Below are 17,581 nucleotides of genomic sequence, written 5' to 3'. Positions count from 1 at the left end.
TTGTACAATATACTGCGAATCTGCGATCGAGATACCTTAAGTTATCCAGTGGCGCATCTCACATGAGAAAAAAGCAACCGCCGAAAGCCGCCGCAGCAACGAACTATCCAAGTCTCCAACGCTGCTCGAGCCCGATCGAATCTCCTCTTCAACAAGAGTAGAACATATGCTCGATCAAACTACGTATCCACTGCATATAAAACTAGATGTCCGGCTTGGCACGGGACGAGCACCGAAAGACACCGATCGATCGAGCATTCGAGCGCATATATGGACGCGCTGTTCGAGCAGCTGTGCGCGCTCGCCGACATGGCCGTGGACGGAAGCCGCGGCTTCGACCCGGCGCGGCTCGACGGCGTCCTCGCGCTGTTCGGCGGCGAGGCGCGCGCGGCGCTGGCGGCGGCCGAGGAGGAGCACGAGGCGGCGGCTGGCGGCACCGAGGCGGCCGTGGAGGCCGCGCGGGGCCACCTCGACGACGTCATGGACGCCGCCGTCGGCAAGTACCGTGGGTCGTCCGGCGACGCCGACGCGCTGTCCGCGGCCACCGCCGCGATGGACGTGGCCTTCAAGGCGACCACGTCCAACACACGCCGCTCGTAGCCTCGTAGGTTGATGTATGGCGTATCTGTGGCTCTGTGCTATGTATGCAGCAAAATAAACCATTTGAGCAAACAATATACTTCGAATTATATACAGTACCAAGTAGATATGAATGAGCACAAAACAATATACTACCCCCTCAGTTTTAAAATACAAGTATTTATTGGATTTGAAAATTTGTCTCACTATATAAGCATTTCTGGAGCACACTAATTCCACACACGCAAATATATTAATTTTCAGCGTAAGATGCCTAGGAAGGAAATATAAGTAACTTTAAATTTCAAATTTTAGATTCCGTCTACCTTAGTTTTTGCTCAATGATATAGAAATGCTAATATTTCAGAACATGGACAGTAGACCAAATTATCGGTCCAACTTTTCTCGACAACGTAGTTAGTGACAATTATATACTATATCTGTCTCAGAATATAACAAATTAGCTTTTGTCCATATTTATAATATTAAATTGATTTAAATTCAAAACTAGATTGCTATATTATGAATGGTTGGTGAAAAAGACGAACCTTCTTTATATTTTGGGTGTGTTTAGTTCACGTTAAAATTGAAAGTTTGGTTAAAATTGGAATGATGTGATGGAAAAGTTTGAAGTTTATATGTGTAGGAAAGTTTTCATGTGATGGAAAAGTTGGAAGTTTGAAAAAAAAAGTTTGGAACTAAACACTGCCTATGAAAAGAGGAAAATAACAGACTTTCAACTTGCTAGCAGTAGACCAAACGAACAGATGGGCCATAAATAACAGAGAAGGCCCATCAGGTGAAGGCTGTCGACCTATCCAAGCCCATGGGCCTATCTATCCGGTGTCAAAAAAGTACGCGGCGCGATCCCGTCAAACTCAAACCAAAACCTCTCCACCGTGCAGTCGTCAGCCAGCGACCGAGCGACCACCCCCTCCCATAAAGAAGGAGCCCCTGGGCCCCACCTGTCATCCACCCTACGACCACGTGAAAGGGAGGGCCCAACCGTCTTCGGAGTACGTGTACCGTGACTACTCCCGCCCACTACCGCCACCCCGGTGGGCCCACCTCCCCCGCAATGGCCACCACGCGTCCACCCGCCTCCCACCCCGCCAAGTCGGTAACTGATCGCTAGCCCCACCGACACGTAGCCCCCCCAAGCGGGCTCCACCTGTCAGTCATGCGGGGCTCGGATCGCGACGCGGAAAAAGCTGCTACGACCACGCGGGGCCCCGTGACTGACACCGTGGGCCCCACGCGACAGTGGGTGACGGAGCGGGAGGAGGCGGGGTTCGCGTAGCCGTTTTCGCTGTGGAAAAGGCGCCTTTCACGAGGCCCAGCCCACTACACACACAAACGGGGCGCTTCGATTTTTTTTTCTTCTTCCATTTCCTTTTCTCTCGCCTTCTCTTTGCAGACGCATCTGTCTTTCTCTCTCCCCCTCACGCTCGCGGATCTGAACTCCCAAAAAAATCGCGACGGCCAGAGTGGAGAAACCCTAGCCCCTCCCCACAGCCCCCGGGAGGTTTTCCGACCCCGACCGCCGTGGCGCCGCGCCGGAGAGCACCGCCGCCGCCGCCGCCGCCGCCCGCGGACGCCGACGCCGCCTCCTCCTCGAGGGGCCCCGGCGACGATGAGGGGAGCGGCCGCGCCGGGGCCTCCCAGGAGGCGGGCGGCGGCGGATGCGGTGTCACCCCCTACGAGCAGGCCAGGAAGGCCCTGGCGCTGCGCTCGCCGTTCGACGGCGACGAGGCGGTCGGCCGGGACGCGCTGCTCCCCGCCCGGGTCGCCAGATGGGCCGCGGTGGGGGACGTCCGGAAGAAGCACAAGAAGGCTCAGCAGCCAGAAGCGGCGGCGGCTGCAGCAGCTGCTGCAGTAGAGCAGCAGCCGAAACCGAGTTCCGGGTCGAAGGAATTCTGGGACCTGATGGAGCCGTATTTCCGGGAGATTAACTGGGATGATTTCGAGGCGTTAATGCAGGCGCCATTGCTCGGGTTCAACGGACCGCTCGATCCGTGCTTTCTTGTACCTTTCGTCGGTAGTGGGAAGGAGTTTGGGGAGAATTATGATCCTTCTTGTGTGGTTGTGGAAGATGAAAGCTCGCATCTGAACTCAAATTTGGGCAAAGACAGCGATGAGTTGGAGAGTAGCATTGTCCGTAGCAAGCAAGATTCGCATGGGAGCTCAGATTTTGTTGGGGGTAATATGGATCCGGTCATCAACAATGGGGCTAATGATGAGCACGGGGAGCAGGATATGCAGGAGGTGGTTTTGCAGGAAGAGCAGCCGATGGAAATTGAACAAGATCATGGTAGGAGTGATGCCATTGCTTTGCCACCGGACACAGAGGAGTCAGATGTTTCATTGAACTGGCTCCTGGGTGCAAGAGACCGATTTGTGCTCACTTCAGAGCGCCCAAACAAGAAGAGGAAGTTGTTGGGTGCAGATGCTGGGCTAGAGCGGCTTGTGCAGCTGCCTCCCTTGGAAGGTGAGGCTGGTACAACCTGTGATGTATGTTGTTTGGGAGAGTGTGGTACGTCCTCCAATAGGATGCTACATTGCAGTAGCTGTAAGGTGTCAGTGCACCAGAAATGTTATGGCGTGCATGTTGTGCCAGATCAATCTTGGCTGTGTGCCTGGTGTAAGAGTATCAGATCGGCACGGAGGCAGACACGGAGTGATGCAGGAAGAACTGTCTTAATGCCTTGTGTTCTTTGTCCAAAGGAGAAAGGTGCTCTGAAGCCTGTAAAAAGGGATTCCGGTCAAATTGCAGATGGAGGCAACCTAAAATTTGTACACTTGTTTTGTAGTCTCTGGACACCAGAGGTTGTTGTAGAGGACTTGAATTCAATGGAACCAGTCACCAATGTAGGAGATATCCAAGAGAACCGGACAAAATTGGTGTGCAGTCTTTGCAAGGTTATGCATGGTGCATGCATTCGATGTAGCCATGGTATGTATTTTCATGACACAACTGTATTGTAATAGTTGGATACCTTAACAGCATAAATAATTAGAAAGACCACAAAACACTTAGGAAGAACGATGCATGGGTTACTACTATGATAAGAATCTTATGTATATGAACAACAAATTTGAGGGCATGCATAGTGTACCGATAGTTAAGTTCTCTATGATGTCATATGGTGGTTACTCCATTATTTAAGTTTGCATGTCAAATCAGTTGTAGCATTCTCCAGGTTGGTCTGATCAATAAACTTATTATGAGGCTTTGATCTTATGGTTATAGATTCCTGTCATTAGAAATCACCAATAAAATAGACCCTCTATCTATAGTGCTTCTTGAGGAAATTTTATGTATTCATGTAAAAAAGAGCAATATAAATTAATTAATTTTGTGGACATATACTTGATATTGCCTTGAGAAAATTGATCAGGTTGTTGCATCTATGCACTTGATGTGATGTTCCTATTTCTTCTAGGTGGTGGTTAAGGGAGCCATACCAATGAATGCACTGCACAAAGATACTTAATTTACTAGGTGGATTTTCAGTCTGTTTGTTAGCTGTGCTATGGAAGTTGTGAAATAGTAAATTAGTAACTGCACAAAGATACGTGTTGTTCTTGCTGGATATCATTATATCCAGATTTGCCTTTTATGCAAACTCACAAAGGTCTGATAACATTTCAACAAGTGAATATCCTTTTCTTAATTATTCAAATGATTTTTCGGATGAAATTCCCAGAATTGAGCAACAGGTGGGCCATATCCCAAATTATTACTCCTTTTGCTGGCAGATAATGGGAATTTGTTACATTAAGTTACTATTACTCTCTCTCCTCAATTTATTGTTTTGCTACTGATTGTTATTTCATAAACCAGGTGCAGGCAATACTATTTGTCGCTTTATAATATATGATTTTTTAGGATACTAACTTTATGTGTTATTCAGGAGCATGCCGAGCCTGCTTTCATCCTATATGTGCAAGAGAGTCAAAGCATCAGATGGAGATATGGGGCAAAACTGGGAACACCAATGTTAGACCATTTTCTTCTTGTAAATGCTGTTTACATTAGATAGTTTTTTTTTGGGTGTTAGTTTTCTTATTTATGACATGTAGGTTGAGATGAGGGCATTTTGCTTGAAGCATTCGACAGTCCAAGAAACTATCTCAATACAGAATGACAGAATATGTGCTGAAGAGGATACCTCACAAATCGAGCTTGATGATGCAAGCCTTGCCACTCAGAAGATTCAACAACTGAGATTGACACGCAATAACAAGGACAAATTTACCAGCAGCATGATTGCTAGCTCTTGTTCGTCTAGCCTCAAACAGACAACAGAATTAGCCACATCGCCATCTACTGCTAGGAGTGTGGAAAGTCAAGAAACCCAAATAACAGATATGGCTGTTGATCGACCTATAGGAGATAGGTGTCTTGTGAGCAACTCGGGTGATGTCTCTACAGCTCTTAGAAAGGTACCTGCTAATCTTACAAAGCCAAACTAGGATGCATATGCGTAGTACTTAAATGGTTTTATGTTTGTGTTAACTACGCAGCTAATTGACCAAGGAATGGTTAATGTTGGTGATATAGAATCAGAATTGGGTGTGTCTTCAGAATCTTTGGAAGCTGCTCTCGTGGTAATTGGAACACAAGCTTCAATTATTTCATAAAATGTTCTATCTATGTTGCATGTGGATGTGTACTAGGTGTTGCGGACTTGTGGTACATATCTACACTTGACTTGGCCTTAACACTTGCTAGCTAGATTCATTTTTTGTTTTGCATTAGCAATATTGAGCTTCCCTACATACATGGTTCTGTAAAAAAATGTTATATTATTCTTTGCACGGTTATATTTCCTTTTGTTTTTTACGTCTAACGCCAAGCATAGTCATTTAATATAAACGTAAGTGTAATGGTGGATAAAGTTGTATGTTATAAATTTGACTTAGGTGGAGTGTATTAACGAACTTCAGAATAGTCAGCAATTTTCTTTTGCACATGCAACTAGAGAAGATTCAGAAAGAACTAGTAAAAATATTTGTATCTTTGTAAATTACATACAGTGTGTTCAGAATGGCACAGTATTGTGCATTACATCATAGTTCTTTTTTTTCCTCTTAACAAAACTATCTTTTGGCAGCCTGAAACATCGACCTTCTCCCCTGGTCTGAAGTTGAAAATAATCAAGTTACTGCAAAACACCATTCGTGTACCTTCTGTTCAAGAGAAGTGTTCTAAAGAGGGTTCTTTGGCACTACAAGGTAACATATTAGATACATTTGTGTGTATAACTACTATCAGTGTGAAAAGTATGGTTACAGATGTTTGTTTGCTACTGGCCTACTTGTTAATTTAAAACCCAGCGGCTTTTCTCTGGTCCACTGTCAGAATGAAGGGATTATTCATGAGAATAGTATGATTGCTGTGGCAATTATGTGCTCTTTTTTTAATGTTTATTTGGGGAACATATTGTACGAAAGGTTTGGTAGTTGAAATGCATATCTCTTCAAGAAATTTCACCTGAATACAAGATTCTCCTGCCTCCACTCAGAACCACCGTGCGGTGGCCTTTTTCTTTTCCCCCAAAATACCAGAAACATTGACAAGGGATGAACGGAACATACACAAAATTTCCCCCGATCATCTGTTCTGCTTGACCTGAGCCTGAGAAGTCCAGTATCTGTCAAGCTCAAACTGGTGTAGGGTGACAAGGAAGTGGTCCAGCAGCATGGCCTTGGTGCAGTCGTGGTACTGATTAGGCGTGTGGCAGTGGCAGTGGGCATGGACGAGGGCAGTTTTTTTTTTCCAGAAAATAACATTGTCGGTACCACTACTTTTCGGATGATTGTTGCCTTGCTGTGGTACCAAGAAAATCTTGTGGTATTAGTACATGATACTGATAAAATTTTAATAGGAGAAAATTTTCTTGTTCCTCGTTCACCTTAGTTGATGCTAATTGCTAAGATGCAATTTTGTTTGCTTTTCTTTGATCTTTTCTATTCATGATTTGCAATCAGTATGGTGTGCCAACTATATACATCAGATGTGCTAACTAACATTAGACAAATTGTATGCATGGCATTCAGCTTGAGAGAAGAACATTTTGACATCTCAGCATAAAAAGTGGTGCTGTTATTTATTACTCCCTATGTCCCAAAATATAACAACTTTTAGCATTCAAAATTTGTCCCTAAATATAACTTCTCCACTTACATTCTCTTCTCAACCAATCACAACCTTTCACCATTCAAATTTCCCACCTACTTTCTCTTCAACCAATTACAACCTTGTCCCATTTAATTCCACCTACATTCTTAATACCCATGTCCAAGCCTAAAACTTTTTATATTTTGGGATGGAGGTAGTAGTAAATAATTTATCGTTTTTCTGTTATAACTTCATTTCTTGCTCTGGACTCTGATTCTTCCGGTATTACGGACAGGTACTGTGTTTACAGGTGAGAGTAAGAGCTTAACTGATACACAAATTTGCTCAGAACTGGAGGAAGGCATCTCTTCGTTTGATCATTGCTGTCCAGAGGGCGATAATACTAACAAAGACTGGGCTGATTCAGTAGAAAATGGTTTCCACAATTGTGGTGAAGATTGCATTTCTGGCAAATGCTTTCTCAAGTATGGTTCAAAATATTTTTTCTTTAGTCTCTCCCTCTCTGAACAACATAATTTGATCAGTCAAATCCCATGTTTGTCCTTGCAGCCAGGATGGTTCCCGATGTTATGTTCATCCATTCATAGAGAGAAAGTTGCGGATTTTGTGGGACCATATTTTTAAGCAAAACAAGCATCCAATACATTGTCATGGTATTCCTTTTAGCACCTCTGTCAATTATATTGTACCATTTATATTTGCACGTTGAAATTTACTCTTTCTTGCCCACTGGAGTAGAGCAATCAACCTGTGATCCACATGATCGAATTGCTGGTAGCTCGTCAACAAAACTTGAACAGCTAGCAGACATAGCTGTAGCAGATCAAGTTTCTAAAGCAAAATCATCAGGTATTCTGGAGCATTCACCCCATGATGAAATAGAAGGAGAACTACTTCATTTACAATCCAGGCTACTAGATGATGTTGGTGGTGCAAAGCAGAGATATGGTAAGGGTACATTCTTTCCATTTCGTTTTTACCAAATCTTTTCGATTGCTGTCTTATTTATTCCAATGGCCCTTCTGCTGCAAAATGAACTATCTAGTTGATTTTCTCTCGCTTCTGAATCAATGCTTTAGTCCTACTTATATTTTGCAGAAGATTTAGTACTGAAGATTGTCCAGTCTCTTTCTCATGACTTGGATTCTTTCAATAAGAGAAAATGGGACCATATCATTGCAAACCAGTTCCTCCGCGACTTAAGGGAAGCCAAGAAACGTGGGAACACTGAGAGGAGACACAAGGAAGCTCAGGCTATCATGGCTGCAGCTGCACGTTGTATTTTACCTACCTCACGAAATGCACCAGTTAGAAAAGTGGCAGAATGTGATGTACTATCTGCCAAACAAGAGGTTAACACTATGCCTGTGCTTGTTCAATTAATTGTGTGTTTATACTATTATGCATATTCATTTTTAGCTTTTTGTTTGTTTGCAGTCTGTTCCTGTTGCAGTGCCTGCCAAGCAAGAGGTTCATAGTCCCAAACAAGAGGTTTATACCGTGCTTGTGCTCCTTCAGTTGATTATGCATTATGTATACTCATTTTTGTCTTCTCTTTGTTGGCAGAGTATCCCAAAATTCAATACTGGATCTTCAAGAGTTAGCCAGTTGATTTCTGTGCAACAAGCAAATGATTCGTCACCAAACAGTAAAGTCTCTGCAGATGCTAATATTGGCAGTTTTGATCTGGCAAAGTTTTCCAAGAAAAATGCTCTTCCCTGTGATATCTGCATGCGATCTGAGACTGTACTGAACCGGATATTTGTCTGCTCCAGCTGCAAGGTGCTTTGTATTCCAGTTTCCCCCCGTTTCTGCACTTCAACAAATTGTTAACTCCCCCATGTTTATCAGGCTGCTGTGCATTTGGATTGCTACCGGAGTGTGACGAATCCCACAGGTCCCTGGAAGTGTGAACTTTGCCAAGAGATGCCATCAGATGTTGTCGCTGGCAGTCAATCAGATTGCGACGGTTCAAAACCATGCTTGTTGCAGTGCGATTTGTGCCATGGAACATCTGGTGCTTTTAGAAAAACAATAAAGGGGCGATGTATTCATGCCTTTTGTGCTGAGGTTACTTTAATTGGTATATTTGTTTTTATATTGCTGCTTTAGCTTATCTACATTCTTAAACGTCCACATTTCTGTAGTGGTTGTTGGAGAGCACGTTCACAAGGGGACAATATAATGCAGTAGATGGGATGGTACTAATCTCTTTCCAGTACCCTAAATGCATTTTCATTTCGGTGTTCTTTATAATTCTTTAACCGAAAGTTATCTTCAATATATGTTATTGTTAATCATCTTACTATAGTATTCTGACTATTCAATCCATTAAAGGAGAGCCTTCCCAAGGATAAGGATACATGCGCTATCTGCCACCGCAATGTTGGCTCATGCTTGAAGGTTTGAAGTTTGAACTTCTAAGTTACTCTTTTTACCTGTCAATGTATATTGAAAACAGAAATTAATCCAGTCTTGCTATTTTTCTCTTTCAACCATACAGTGCAGTACTGTGGACTGTCAAATTACTTTTCATCCTACGTGCGCTAGAGATGCTGGTTTTTACATGGATACAAAAACAATTGGTAGTACGTTGGAACATAAAGCATATTGTGGCAAGCATGGCATTGAGCAAAGAAAGGTAAGGAGCTAATGATTGTTTTAATTTTTTTAAGAGGGTATATGGTGTTTCTAGCTCCACGCAATACGTGGCAAACTGTATTTCTATTTGCTAATACAATGGGAAATAGACACTACTGTTGAATTTTCTATTGCTGTACATATTCTTAAGTTTGTACTCTCTTTCAAAACTTGAACAGGCTGACTTACTACAATTACATGGACCTGAGGAGGTCAAGAATATGAAACAGATGAGGGTAAGGATCGCACTTTGCAGTTAATGAAGTTCCTAGTTCATTTCTAGTTTTCTATACTGGTAGCATTCGTGCGAGATCCATGTTATAATGATGACAGATGCAAGTAATTGCATATATCACTTACATAAAATTGTGTGGTCAAACAGAAATCTTTCTACTTTCTGTGTCACAATTGATGAACCCCTTAGAGTGAAATCTGTGTTCTATTAACACAATATTTGCCTTTTTTTTTCAGGTTGACTTGGAAGTATTACGCCTTATTTGTGAGAGAGTTGTGAAAAGAGAAAAGTTGAAGGTACATTTAACTGTCAATTATGTTTATCCTTTATCCTCTCTGTTTCCCTGGAAACTGAACTTTGCCAAGCAATATTATCATCTTATCCAGAATTACTTTATTTTATCAGAATTACTTGTTTATTTTCTCAGAATTATTTTTTTAAACAAAAAATAATATTGCTAACCATGCTGCTGCCTAGATTTTTCTAGAGTAAACTTAGAGACATGCCATTACAAAGTAACCAATTCACGTTAATCACTTTTTACATTTGATCTTTTGTTTCTTGATACACCAGAAAGACTTGGTTGTATGTGGACATGATACACTTGCTGCAAGAAGGAATTCTATTGCCTATTCAACCCGGACTTCATATTGTGGATCTGGACCTGGAGCAAGTTCAGAATCTGCAACAACTTCTGTCAATAACTCATATAGTGGGTTAATGCAAAGAACAGATGATGTCGCGGTTGACAGTATTATTTCCAGGAAACCTACTGTTAGGTTTTCTCTCAATAACAGCGATGCTGATAGGAACACAGCTGACAGTTCAACATCGTCAATATCGTACAAGCAGAAGCTGGATGACCGGGAATCACTTGCTGATAAGAATCTTCCGAAGAAACCAGCTACTGCCATGCAGATATCAGAAGAGGGTGAGACAAAATCATCGGATAAAAAGGTTTGTATAATCTGAAGGTTTTACATTCTTTTATCCCTTTTGATTTGCCGATGTTCTGTATAAAGATGCATTTAGCAAGCAACTTGCTATGACATCTGACCAAGTTCAATTGCAGAACCAACGCCCTCCAAAGAGTATCGTCTATACTCGACGTAGCGCCTTGTCCAAAAAGAGGCAATTGAGTCAGAATGTAGAAGGACCTGGTGGATAGAAGCCAACCAAGGTGGCTCCTTCGTGGATAGCCAGAGTGTTTGAAGCATTCTCCATGTGGAAAGCACATGCAGCCAGCGGAGCTGGCCAGTGTAACCATGATATTGCCATAGGGGCACGGTCGGCCAAGGTTGTAAATTTACAAACGGCGCAGATGGGAGTTCTTCAAAGTGTGACTTGAGCTTCCGACCAGAATATTCGAGTATTTGACCCCTCAAGGCTCAAGCTCACATCACTCAGACGAGGGGTGACATGGCAGAATTCATCCACTGATTTAGCTACTAGATGCTAATCTGTGAGATATGCTTTGTACAATTGTTAGTTTAGTTCTGTAAAAGAAAACAAGCAATTGCCATTAGTGGATGATTAAAGAGAAGCGAGGAAAGTCTTGTTAGGCTGACATCTGTAGCTGACAGTTTCCCAGTAGCTAACCAGAACATGAGTGAATTAAGCACATGTAGGTTCAAATGTGCTATGACGATTACCTGTTGCGTTGATGTATGGCTACATTTGTTGTGACTTGTAATGAATCCATGCCAGAGTTTTTGAAAGAGCAACTTCTTGTTTATGCTGCTTCAGCTTTCTTCTACGATATAGGATGGTGGTATGCTCGAGAATAGCGCGGTTGATTAAAAGCGGAGGTTAAAATCGTGATCCTGAACTGAAATCGGATCTCTTAGGATCGCAATTTTATGGAATTATATACATAAAGATTGTAAAATCATGAGTACATTCTACCTAGTAGAATCTTCATTGAATCAGGCCCAATTAAGATCATAAAATCACAGAATTGAGAGTTCGATAACCTGATATTAAGTGATTATATGGGGCTTGTTTGGTTTGTTATTTTTCTCCTTACCAAAATTTTGGCAAAGGTAAGATTTGGTTATTGTCAAAATTTTGGCAAATATCAAGGATTTTGTTGTTTTGCTAATAAAGTTGTGAGCTCAATTCAACTAAAGCTAAATACCTTGGTAATATCGATTTTTTTACTACAAACCAAAAATGAATGACTATTGTTTTGGCATAATCAGTTTTTTCTTGGTTGAGTTGGACCATGAACCGAATTCCATTAGCCAGTGTTAGTTTTGCCAAAAATATCAGAATCCCCCATAAAACTGGTGATAATCAGCTGGTTATTGGTTTTTAATCAAGAAATATTCGAATAGTATAAAATTTTGATTTACGGAATAGATACCAACGATAAGTATCAAGACAGGAAAATTTTGGCAAGGTTAAAAGCACATTTTTTTCTAGACCCAAAATGCATAACGGAATAATACATCGATCAAAACAATCATAATGCAATCACTCACGGGTGCATACATCCCAAAATATATTACTAGAGAAAATTCCTTACATTCCTCTGAAAATTTCCACAATCCGTTCTATACCTCTAAATTTTACCCCATCTCGTACATGTCTTGAGTTTTCATGTTGATCTTCTCACTTTCTCAGCCCCCATTAAGTTAGTTGCCCGTTAGATTTTTTTAAAATGACTATAGTGTCTCTTTTCTATACTTATGTGCAAAGGGGCAATACAGTCAATTTGAAAAACATTTAGGTCAACTCATGGTCAATTAACGAAATGGGTATAGAGGAGATCAAAATAAATACTCGGGAGCATATAAGAGATGAGGCAAAATTCAAGTGCACATAAGGGATTGAGCGAACACGGAGCACATAGGGAATTTTTCTCATATTATAATGTCAAAATTCATTGTGAATGACCGCGAAGTGTGCCAACAGATAACCATACAACGCAATTTGGAAGAGAGGATGGAGCTAACGGAGTTTTAAGATTTAAATTATCCTGGTTAGTATTGCAGGGTACTGATGGGATCTTTGATCAGATTTCATATCGCAGGGTTGAAATTATGTCGATGTCTCAAACTCTGAAACAATCGCCTACTAAGTTTACCCCAAATGTCAAGCTTGTCACTTTCGATTTTTAATGGTGCTATCTCTAAGGGCCTGTTTGGGAAACAGGGACTTATTTTAAGTCCCTGTCACATCGGATGTTTATACACTAATTTAGAATATTAAACATACACTAATTATAAAACATATTCTATAACCTTGGACTAATTCGCAAGACGAATCTTTTGAGTTTAATTACACCATGATTTGACAATGTGATGCTACAGTAAACTTTTCATAATTATGGATTAATTAGGCTTAAAAAATTCGTCTCGCAGATTAGCTTTCATTTATGAAATTAGTTTTTTTATTAGTCTATGTTTAATACTCCAAATTAGCGTCAAACATTCGATGTGACACGGACTAAAAAGTTTTAGCCCCATCTAAAACACCCCCTAAGTTGTATGTGTTGATTCCATATGTCTTGTGAATGGTACTGTTGGTCTGTTATGACAGCTTGACACCTTCTCTTAACTACTTACAGATGTAGATTCCACGATTCATGGTTGCCTTGCCTTTTTTTTTCAAACATTACAAAGCCATGTCAACATCTCTGAACTTTGTAGATTATGATCCAAATGTCATAGAAGAGTGTGAACTCGCAATCATCATGTATATTCAAGCGAATCATGTCGGTGTACACGAGTTCGTTCACAAGTTTTTACTAGTGGCTTTTATGCATCATAGATATCACATTCACCTACCAACAAAGATAGTGAAATGAACAGCATATTCACCCACCAACCTCTGACACCTGAAAATGTCATGAGCCTTCAGAATTAATTACTTATGTGACAGTGCACCTTATGGACCTGAAAGAAGGCCATCACCGTTGAAAATCTTTACCTATGTGTTGTAACGGCAGATGAGTGTTAACTGGTGCACAATGGCATATCACACCAATATGAGAATACTAGAGAGGTTGCTTGGTTGGTACATCAATGTTGCTAGTATGGTTCAAGTTTGTTCCTAACTTACCTAAGGTTTAGTTGACCAAAAGAAGACTGCTAAAACTTTTAAGTTGATACTACTACTTGATAGCATGTAGGGTCAGATAAAATAGAGAATCTTTGCCTGAAGTGCAAGAGGTACGAGATGTGGTCAAACTAGGCAATGTTTTCTTCGGCAAAACAAGAATAAGCAGGAAGAATTGTTTATGTTTAAATTAAGAAGAAATGGGTCAATAAATCCCCAAATGAGAATCATGTCGAATTTTCGATTCAAACCCGGGTGGAAATAAACCACCTGAGCTACGCTTAGTTCTCCAGACAAGATGGCCCCTTTAGAGTAGTGGATTGGTATAGAATTTTTGGAGGACTCAACTTCCTAAGGATTTTTTTTCTATGGAACACTTTGGTTCAAAGGACAATACAGTTAAAAAATTCCATAAAATTGCATTCGTATGGTCCAATTTTATACCTCTTGAAAGATTTCCATTCCTTTTCTTTATGTCTTCCCATGGCCCAACGGGCTTTGTTTTTCTCCATGTGTTTTTCATTCCTACAATATTAGAAAAGGGGCCATCTAATTTTTCAGTCACCTGAAAATACCACAAATTTCAATCACCTAAAATACCGCAAATTTCAGTCAATGTTTATTACAGTGAAGATTGCATCGAGATTCGTGTACAAACAGTAACGCCTTCTCCCTCTGTTTCTTTTTCTCCCAACTAGGTGCTCGGGCAGATCTAGTTCGCTCACATTGCCTCTTCCCTAGCCCCGTGCTATCCCCTAGCTCACCAACACCCTGGCAAACCCCACCCGATCGACCTCCTTTCCTTCCCTCTATCCTCTTTCTCAAGCTGGGCGACAACGCTATTTTCAAATATACCATATTTTCCTTCTCTGGTGGTGAGCGTCGAGGGTGTTTCTGGTGACAACCACGTGGCCTCCTTTGTCCCAATCCACCATCAACCTCCATCACCATGGCTTTGGCGGTGTTCCATGTCACCGGCGCCCATTGCTGGCCTGACTGCCATCGACGGTCATCCCTCTAAACTCGAGAAACCCCCCTCCCTCCCCGAAACCCTAAACTCTAACATTTTTATTGTCCAACAGGCTACCGCGGGTCGTTGAGAGGTACGATCGAATGTGGGGTATTGATTGGTACTTCTAGGTACCATTCACTCCGTGAGGTGGTATCGGCCAAAGGCGAATGAGGTTGATGAGTAATATCGTATTTTCGCATTAGAAATCTCACTGAGTCGATCTAAGCCTCTTATATGTTGGGATGAGGCTTGTAAAGGAAAAAGCCTAGTTTTCTAATCTTGAATCCCCGAGGCCAGCGATGTAGGGAAATTCTATTGTTGGAGACGACAATGGTGGTGCGCTAGGAGTTGCTTGTAGCAGTGGCGACAGAGTTGGGCACATTAAGGGGGATGGTGTCGAACGTGGGGGTAAGATAGGCTGTTGCGGCGGCTAGGTGGCGATAAAGCCACGCTCGAACTGAGGAACAATGTCATGGCTAGGAGAGGGCAGAATGTAGTGGTGTCAACTTAGATACCCATGAGAAGAGAGGAGATTGCATGATCGAATGTACAAATTTTGTTTTGTACCAGTTGGTAAGATGATTATAGTGTCTAGGCTACCAACTGCTAGATCGGAACAAAGATCTAAACTCTAATCTCATTGGTGCCACCACACTTTTGCCGGAGGAGAGGACCTCACCGTTGCGGTGAGTTTCTCTCCTCCTCCCTTCCTAAATCCAGGGTGCTAGTTCGATGGAACCTAACACTATCCACTAGAAAAACATACTCCCACCGTTTTAAAATATTTGACACCGTTGACTTTTTAGTACGTGTTTGACCATTCGTCTTATTCAAAAAATTTAAGTAATTATTCATTCTTTTTATATCATTTGATTCATTGTTAAATAAACTTTCATGTACACATATAATTTTACATATTTCACAAATCTTTTTTGAATAAGACGAACGGTCAAACATGTGCTAAAAAGTTAATGGTGTCAAATATTTTGAAACGGAGGGAGTACTTTAATTTCTACGTTTTCCTTATCTAACATTCGAAAAGAGAACCTCAATACGGTGACACAAATTGCGACCAAAAGTGAGACCCTCTTGATTCAACTCTCCCTCCGATCCTTTTACAGTGGGCAGGTTTCACTTTCACCTGATTAGTAATTACTACTACTAAACACCCTACTTGCTTTCTTACAAAGTTATTAGTAGTAATTAACTACACAGTACACACTAACTACTACAGCCTACAGTGAGGCCGCGAGCTTGTCGCAGCGAGCCGGCGCGAAGGAGAGCACGTCGTTCTCGAGGTCGTACACGACGTGCGTGTTCTGCTGCTGGTAGTTGCCGATGACCACCTGCTCGCCGGCCGCCGCGTCGAGCACGACGCACAGCACGCGCGCCGCGTAGTCCTCGAACACGTAGTTGCCCCGCGGGAGCTCCCAGTCGGCGCCGCCGTCGAGGTGCAGCGTCAGCGCCGGCACGGCGGGGCGCCGCCAGAGCGCCGCCACGGGCAGAGCGAAGCACAGGTCGAGCGCCGCCGATCCCGCGGCGGCGGCGGGGAGCCCGACCTGCGACACGAACTCCGCCTTCACCGCCTCGTACACGTCCTCCGGCAGCGTCGTGATCGACGCGCCGGAGTCGATGATCGTCGACGACCGGAGCCGCGACTCCGGCACGGCGACCCGCGCGCCGCCCACCGAGATGCCGCGCAGCGGGACGAAGTAGAGGGATGGCTGCGACGGGTTCTTGATGAGGCGGGTGGTCCTGACGTCGCCGGTGTGCGCCGCGTGGTGGGTGTGGAGGAGCTCGGCCGCCGCCGCGCCGAGCGTGACGACGCTGCTGCTCTTGGTGTCGAACATGGAGGTGAAGCAGTAGGAGAAGCTGGTGACGTTGAGCTGCGACGGCAGCGACCACCGTCCCCGGCCGAACCCGGCGATGCCCGTCTCGTTCGCCTGGAAGATGCCTTTGTTGATGTGGCCGCAGCCGAACGTGACGCGCCTCGCGGCGAGGCCACCTGCATTGTCGTCGCCGCCGAAGGTGAAGCTGTCGGTGGCGAGCTGGCCGACGGTGAGCGACCTGTCGCCGTAGTGGTAGACGTAGACGCAGCTCCGGTCGCCCCAGCTCCGCCCGCCGCACGACGTGAACGGGAGCGCGCGGCACAGCGGCGCGTCGCAGGGGAGCGCGGCGTGGGTGGACGACGCGGCCGGGTCCAGCACCGGGGCGGCGCCCTGCTCGAAGCAGTCCAGGCACGGCGCGCACTGCGTCCACACGAGATCGCTCCCCGTGTCGAGCGTCAGCGCCACGGGCCGCGGCGGCGTGCCCACGGACACGTGCATCAGGTACTCGTTCGTCACGATCCCGCCGCCGGCGCCGAGCCCGGCGCGCACCCGCGCGCGCACCGGCGCCGCCTCCGCCGCCGACAGCAGCCTCCGCCTCGCCCTGGCGCGGTGCGCCATGCGCCGCACGATCTCCGGCATGGCGAGGCCGCGGCCGGCGTCGGCGTGCGTGACCCGCGCCACGACGACGCCGCCGGCGCCGGCGCCCGGCGCGGACGCGGCGCGCGCGGGCAGCGCGATCAAGACGAGCAGCGTCACCAGCTGCTGCCTCATAGTGGATAATTCAGTCTAAGTGTCCAACGAAACACTCTGCTGATTACAAAGCTAAACCTGATTGGATTTTGGGTATTAAGCAGTGGAGACAACTCACAGTATATTGGTTGGTTAGGTGATGTGCCACTCATGCCTACTTCTTGGCAAAAGTCAGTAACAACATTCTTAAAGAGAACAGGAGAGTCACCATATTATACACTGCTTTTACACACATTTTTCCTCCATATTTTGCCCAAAAGTCTTTAAAAAAACGTAGCATAGAGTCAGCTTAGGACGGCAACAGCGTGTTGTTTGACTCGTAACTTCAA

General features: G+C 44.0%; 3 protein-coding genes across 4 annotated transcripts; 2 read left to right on the top strand and 1 right to left on the bottom strand.

Annotated features, from left to right (window-relative positions):
* Positions 1-233: 233 nt before the first annotated feature.
* LOC4340451 (uncharacterized) lies at positions 234-686 on the top strand. Its single transcript, XM_015787321.3, has one exon. It carries the CDS (start codon positions 271-273, stop codon positions 598-600), a length of 330 nt encoding a protein of 109 aa, XP_015642807.1. The 5' UTR covers positions 234-270; the 3' UTR covers positions 601-686.
* Positions 687-2,000: 1,314 nt separating this feature from the next.
* Positions 2,001-11,323, top strand: LOC4340450 (uncharacterized). Of its 2 annotated transcripts, XM_015787775.3 has the most exons (19): positions 2,001-3,532; positions 4,494-4,579; positions 4,663-5,025; positions 5,107-5,190; positions 5,697-5,817; positions 6,999-7,188; positions 7,274-7,377; positions 7,463-7,672; positions 7,823-8,076; positions 8,162-8,215; positions 8,291-8,506; positions 8,576-8,794; positions 8,872-8,925; positions 9,062-9,127; positions 9,228-9,365; positions 9,544-9,600; positions 9,836-9,895; positions 10,173-10,556; positions 10,672-11,323. In XM_015787775.3, exons 1-19 carry the CDS (start codon positions 2,506-2,508, stop codon positions 10,765-10,767), a joined length of 3,783 nt encoding a protein of 1,260 aa, XP_015643261.1. In that variant the 5' UTR covers positions 2,001-2,505; the 3' UTR covers positions 10,768-11,323. The 2 variants fall into 2 exon arrangements, with proteins under 2 accessions (XP_015643261.1, XP_015643263.1); XM_015787777.3 differs by lacking the exons at positions 2,001-3,532; positions 4,494-4,579; positions 4,663-5,025; positions 5,107-5,190; positions 5,697-5,817 and having other exon boundaries at positions 7,098-7,188; positions 7,804-8,076.
* Positions 11,324-15,739: 4,416 nt separating this feature from the next.
* LOC4340449 (aspartic proteinase nepenthesin-1) lies at positions 15,740-17,392 on the bottom strand. Its single transcript, XM_015786588.3, has one exon. The coding sequence runs from the start codon at positions 17,271-17,273 to the stop codon at positions 15,909-15,911; it is 1,365 nt and encodes a 454-aa protein (XP_015642074.1). The 5' UTR covers positions 17,274-17,392; the 3' UTR covers positions 15,740-15,908.
* Between the last annotated feature and the right edge of the window lie 189 nt (positions 17,393-17,581).

The sequence above is a fragment of the Oryza sativa genome, chromosome 6, assembly GCF_034140825.1.
Source record: "Oryza sativa Japonica Group chromosome 6, ASM3414082v1".
NCBI lineage: Eukaryota > Viridiplantae > Streptophyta > Magnoliopsida > Poales > Poaceae > Oryza > Oryza sativa.
The sequence above is the reverse complement of the archived record's forward strand: the minus strand, read 5'-3'. Positions and strand labels throughout refer to the sequence as shown.

Excerpts from the sequence above, each read along its gene's own strand:
- LOC4340449 (XM_015786588.3), bottom strand. The coding sequence starts at position 17,273 with ATGAGGCAGCAGCTGGTGACGCTGCTCGTCTTGATCGCGCTGCCCGCG.
- LOC4340451 (XM_015787321.3), top strand. The coding sequence starts at position 271 with ATGGACGCGCTGTTCGAGCAGCTGTGCGCGCTCGCCGACATGGCCGTG.
- LOC4340450 (XM_015787775.3), top strand. The coding sequence starts at position 2,506 with ATGGAGCCGTATTTCCGGGAGATTAACTGGGATGATTTCGAGGCGTTA. Across the intron at positions 5,818-6,998 it reads GGGTTCTTTGGCACTACAAG|GTACTGTGTTTACAGGTGAG; the intron begins GTAACATATTAG and ends TATTACGGACAG. Across the intron at positions 9,128-9,227 it reads ATGTTGGCTCATGCTTGAAG|TGCAGTACTGTGGACTGTCA; the intron begins GTTTGAAGTTTG and ends TCAACCATACAG.